General features: G+C 34.3%; 2 protein-coding genes across 4 annotated transcripts; both read left to right on the top strand.

The window, feature by feature from the left end:
- Window positions 1-299: 299 nt before the first annotated feature.
- On the top strand, window positions 300-2,101 carry LOC116348451 (FAM172 family protein homolog CG10038). 3 transcript variants are annotated; one of them, XM_031779467.1, is made up of 4 exons: window positions 300-401; window positions 574-681; window positions 753-1,399; window positions 1,468-2,101. In XM_031779467.1, the coding sequence occupies exons 1-4, from the start codon at window positions 356-358 to the stop codon at window positions 1,930-1,932; spliced, it is 1,266 nt and encodes a 421-aa protein (XP_031635327.1). In that variant the 5' UTR covers window positions 300-355; the 3' UTR covers window positions 1,933-2,101. The 3 variants fall into 3 exon arrangements, with proteins under 3 accessions (XP_031635327.1, XP_031635329.1, XP_031635326.1); XM_031779469.1 differs by having other exon boundaries at window positions 304-420; XM_031779466.1 differs by having other exon boundaries at window positions 331-420; window positions 542-681.
- A 136-nt stretch (window positions 2,102-2,237) lies between these two features.
- LOC116348452 lies at window positions 2,238-5,274 on the top strand. The gene is made up of 4 exons (XM_031779470.1): window positions 2,238-2,364; window positions 2,533-2,652; window positions 3,937-4,048; window positions 4,150-5,274. The coding sequence occupies exons 1-4, from the start codon at window positions 2,293-2,295 to the stop codon at window positions 4,536-4,538; spliced, it is 693 nt and encodes a 230-aa protein (XP_031635330.1). The 5' UTR covers window positions 2,238-2,292; the 3' UTR covers window positions 4,539-5,274.
- The last annotated feature ends 44 nt before the right edge of the window (window positions 5,275-5,318 follow it).

Consider the following 5,318-nt stretch of genomic DNA (forward strand, 5'->3'; position numbering starts at 1 on the left):
TATTGAGAAAAACTAAGTTCGTTCACACTTGAATGTTGATGAATAAAAAATGAGTTTGAAAACTGCACATTTCGAATGTACATGTGTAAAAATTACTTGTTGTTTGCCGAGAGAGATTTCTTTTACAACAAATGATATTCGATTATAGTTTTTTTTTTAATTTATAAATTTATTTATTTTATTTTAGAAATATATATGGTATTTCTTCAAAAATGCAATTCTTTTGGAGGGAATTTTTGTCTCTCATTGTAATCGTTGCTGTTCGAAATTGTGCAAGCGCTGTGTTTGACATTCGAACTGTCAATAAATGATTGTCAAACATTTTTGCGCGTCAAAATAAATAGCGACCCGGGTAATGTTGGCAGGAAAGCTAAGTAAATTTTCAAGTGCATCTAAACGAGGTAAGCTGTCACATAAAAGGTATTAATTATTTTATTTAAACATTTCACCGCTAATCAATTACGATTATCAAAAAAATCACTTGTTATCTCATCGCTTTGATAATACTCTCATAAAGTGGCCGACATACTAATTGAAACAGTATTATGTCATTTTTTTCTATATTATACATAGTTTTATCACTGTATAGTCACTGTTTACTACGCGTCATAAGTCAAAGAGATAGCAGTACAATGGCTGAATTTCCAACAACACTAAAAGGATTTGGCTACGCATTCAACGGTAATCTATTAATAATTGACATCAATAAAAAATAATTGATTGTTTTTTTTATAAAAAAAAAACTGTATTAGCCGCCGGTGAATTGCGTCAAATCAATCCCAATGACGAATCGATCACCGATAAACCATTCAAATTTGAAGTATGCAATGACGCACGCCGCAATCAAGCCCATTATGAAGCTCTCGGAGAGGTCATTACCGAACACGTTTATCAAATGCTGGTGGAAGAAGGCACATTGCATAAAATATTTCTACCATCGCCTGAATCGCCAACATCAAGCTTTGTCTTTGGCACAAAAACCGATTTCAAAAATACAAAAAAATTATTGTTTTTGATTCATGGTTCGGGTGTTGTTCGTGCCGGCCAATGGTCTCGCAGTTTGATTATAAATCAATCGATAAATCATGGCACACAATTGCCGTATATAAAACGCGCTATTTCACTTGGCTATGACGTTCTGGTGACAAACACAAATCAAAATGAAAATCTATCACCAGAAGAGCACATTATTACGGTTTGGGAACAATTAATTGCACCAGTCTATGACACAATTGATTCATTTGCTTTGGTTGCACACAGCTATGGTGGGGTGGTTACGCTTAGATTGGCAAAAAACTATCCAGACGCATTTTTGGAAAAGTGCTTTGCAATTGGTTTCACTGATTCAGTGCACTATGCTGGCGGGCTCACAAATAATTTATTCAAGTGGTTCATAGAGGTAAGAATTGGACTATTTTTCAAACAAAATGTTCAGTCATAATTGCAATCAAAACCCTTTTTTTGTAGAATTCAAGAAATTATGTCACATCAATGAAGCCATTGGGTACTGCATTGTATTCCAGTTCAAGTGACATTCCATCATTTTCGGCTGGTCACAACAAACACGAATGGACATCATGGGCTTGTATGGAAGAGCTCTTTCCATTTTTGGAAAGAAAATACAAAGAATTTGCAGCGTCACAAGATCATACTAAGAAAGTTAAATTGTCAAATGCCACGGAAACTGAGAGTGAAGATGATAAAGGTGAAGGCAACGATTTAAACAGTCATGATAATGATAAAAAGGCTGACGGCGATGATAGTGGTGAAAAAACTGAGGGTGAAGGTAAAAGCAAAGACGAAGAAGAATCGAAAAAATCCGAAGAAACTGATGAGGCACCCGATAAACCTGAAACCGAAGAAGCATCCGATAAACCAGAAGAGCTGGAAAAACACGAAGTAGAGAAAACAGAGAAACGTGAAGACTTGTAGAGTTGAACTTTGAAAAAGAGCAAAACTTGTTGGAAAAACACAAAATCACTCCATTATCATTTTTCTTTGATTGAGTTGGAAACGTTTGCAGCAAATAACTTAATATGAAATTCACATCAATTTATGTAAAATAATAGTTTAAATCAAAAAATCAAATCAAAACAATAAATATTCACATTTTTCTTTTTTGTAATTTGAATTTTTTGTAAACTTCGATTTCGCTTCAGAATGTCATAAATGTAGATTTAGTTTGTTTAATGAACACCGCGGACAGCGACATTTGACACAGAACATTTGTGCATCAATTTCATTAAAAAAATTATATTTGGATGAAAACAATAAGAGAAAAATTCGAGAAAAATGGCTGAAAATATTGAAAATTCAAATTCAAATTCAAATGAAGGTTCAGATTTAAGTGTGGGCCGTGAAGAGGTAATTTAAAAGCTTTTTTTATTATTCAAAACTATTTTTATTTGTTGTGTTCACGACAAGTGGCTATAAAGTACAAATAAGTACTACTATTACACTGTAATAATTACAGTATATATTGAAACATATTGCATGAATAGTCAGTTACAATAATTTTCGATTATTTATTAGATTGTAGAGAATGAAGAAGCCTTCAACATTCCCAAAGAAAGTATTGCCGAACGTGTAATAATGTGGCACAACCCAACGATAGACCACGACAAACTTCAAATTGAAGAAAATAAATCTTTAATACGAGGGTCACTATTTAAGTTTTTTCAAAAACATATATAAGACAATGGGGTTTCATCGAAAATGGTTTTATTGTTTTTAAAAATATTCGCCATGATGATCAATACACTTTTGCATTCGCTCGAACCATTTGTCATAGCATTCATGCCACTCCGAAAGTGATATCTCCAAAACGTGTGTTTTGAACGCATCAACTGCTTCTTCGGGCGATGAAAATCGTTGACCACGCAGTTTATTCTTCACGCTCGGGAATAAAAAGAAATCGTTGGGTGCCAAATCAGGACTGTACGGCGGATGACCCATTAAATCGATCTTTTGACCGGTCAAATAATCGACTGTTTGATGAGATGTGTGAGAGCTCGCATTATCATGATGAAGAATTATTTTGCGACGGCGGTTGTTTTTTCTTATTTCATCAAACACTTCGGGCAAACAAATGGTGGTGTACCAATCAGAATTGACGGTCTTACGAGCCTCTAGTGGAACTGTTGCCAAATGACCACTTATCGCGAAAAAACAGGCGACCATTTGCTTCGCAACACTTCGAGCTCGAACAACTTTTGTTGGGTTATTTTCACTTTGAAATACCCATACACTCGACTGCTGTTTAGTTTCGGGCTCATACGCGTAGATCCATGATTCGTCACCAGTGACGATAAAATACACGGATTTTGAAACACCACGATTGAATTTCTTGAGCATTTGTTTACACCAATCGACACGAGCCTTTTTTTGAGCGATTGTCAAATTATGTGGTATCCAACGAGAGCAATTCTTTCTGACAGCTAAATGTTCATGTAAAATCTTAAATACGCTGGTCGCACTAATGCCCAGGGATGCCTCAATCTCGTGATATGTTACATGACGATCTTCCATTATCATATTTCTGACAGCATCGATGTTTTCTGGTACAACAACTGATTTTGGACGACCTTCGCGGAACTCGTCGATGAGCGATAGGCGACCGCGCTTGAATTCGTTGTACCAATTATAAATTGTCCGAAGACTTGGTACTTCATCGCCAAAGGCCAAATGAAGTTGATCAAAACACTGTTGTTGTGATACACCCAATCGAAAGTGGAAAAAAATAATCGCTCGAAAATTTTCACGAGTAAAATTCATTTTTTGGCTGAGACGCAATTTACATGTTACGGTAAACAATACAAATAACGATCGAACGACAAAACGTTCTGAGAACGTTTATGCTACAAAATGTTAAACTTAACGAATATGACAATGGTTTGCATCGGGCAATACTAAAACATACATATTGAAGAAACTTAAATAGAAAAAGATCACAGATATGGCAAAAAACCACCAAATACTTTGAATCGTGAGAAAAACTCCATTCAAAATGTTGATGCACAAAGTGGATCTGGGCAAAATCTTAACCAAGGTATTCCATTAATTTACATTCCTTCGATTCTTTGTCCATTATGTTCCATTACTTCTTGATTAATTTCCATTTTTTCCATCCTATTCTTCTGATCATGCTAGATATCAATAATACATCTGTACAATGCTCCGAGGACAATTCTGGCGAACCATCTGCCTCTGGGTCCAATCTCAACGATGGTATCACTATAACTCATGGGCAGAATCAAGCTTCTGGCGAAGCAACTTGCTCCAATAACAACAAAATACCAGAAGACTCTGACATCCAATTTAATCAAGTAAGCAGCTCTGACGATTTGGCTGAAAGTGATCGCTTAAATGTAGTTTCAGAAGATGAAGAAGAAACAAGACTCAAATTAAATTTAAAAAATGATCTTCTGCAGCATGATATAAAGATAGAAAAATTGAAAAAAAGAAGAAGAAAAATTGAATATAAATTACAATTGTTGAACAGAAAAAAAGGAAAAAAAATGAAAATAGATTATAATTAATAATATAATCAATTAGTTAACTGTAGGGGAAATTTGTACTGACTCACATTTATACTATAGGTTAGGGTGTAGCATTTTTCAAACATTTTAACGGCGAGGGTAATAACCTTGGCTATGGGATCCCCTGATCACGAATCAGGCGTTTTTTTGCGAAAAAAATATAAACTGAGATGTCACGGCTCAACGGCGAAGTATCAAAAATGGGAAAAATTTGGATTTTTTTGAATTTTTTTGATTTTTTTGAATTTTTGTGTAAGGCATCAAAATACACTATACTTTCAGTATTGCTTACTTTTATGCTTAAATCATCAGAACAGGTCCCAAATAACACATTCTAGTAGAAAAATTCATTCACATTCAAAAATGGATACCTTTACCATGGAACAACATTTCATTGAAAATTTACAAAAATCCTGATATTCAAAACTATTCTTCTGAACACAAATTTATGAATATTGAAGGTTTCCTGATCCGGAATTATCAATAATTGTCTGAAATCAACATGGAAATTAATGTGTGCAAAGTATTCCATGTCATAAATTCATTTTTGGTACCAAATGGAGACATTAAAGAAAAAATACAGAAAAATGACAAAAATTATAATATTTTCGCCACTTTCTAGAATAAAAAGGCCAAAACTCTTCCGCATCTGAACTTTTCATGTATTTTACTCAATTTGTGACGTTGCAGCATCAATAACATCTGATCTTTAGTCAAAGTGCAGTATAGTTTACTATCCGAGTGGATCACATTGTCATATCAATGAATGGAATGGGATCC

This window comes from Contarinia nasturtii, unplaced genomic scaffold (assembly GCF_009176525.2).
Source record: "Contarinia nasturtii isolate CC-2019 unplaced genomic scaffold, AAFC_CNas_1.1 Cnas_scaffold_2434, whole genome shotgun sequence".
Taxonomy (NCBI): domain Eukaryota; kingdom Metazoa; phylum Arthropoda; class Insecta; order Diptera; family Cecidomyiidae; genus Contarinia; species Contarinia nasturtii.

Coding starts and splice junctions, on each gene's coding strand:
- LOC116348451 (XM_031779466.1), top strand. CDS start 356: ATGTTGGCAGGAAAGCTAAGTAAATTTTCAAGTGCATCTAAACGAGGT. Junction 421..541: donor GGTAAGCTGTCACATAAAAG/GTATTAATTATT, acceptor TAATTGAAACAG/TATTATGTCATTTTTTTCTA. Junction 1,400..1,467: donor TATTCAAGTGGTTCATAGAG/GTAAGAATTGGA, acceptor CTTTTTTTGTAG/AATTCAAGAAATTATGTCAC.
- LOC116348452 (XM_031779470.1), top strand. CDS start 2,293: ATGGCTGAAAATATTGAAAATTCAAATTCAAATTCAAATGAAGGTTCA. Junction 2,365..2,532: donor TAAGTGTGGGCCGTGAAGAG/GTAATTTAAAAG, acceptor ATTATTTATTAG/ATTGTAGAGAATGAAGAAGC. Junction 4,049..4,149: donor TGGGCAAAATCTTAACCAAG/GTATTCCATTAA, acceptor TGATCATGCTAG/ATATCAATAATACATCTGTA.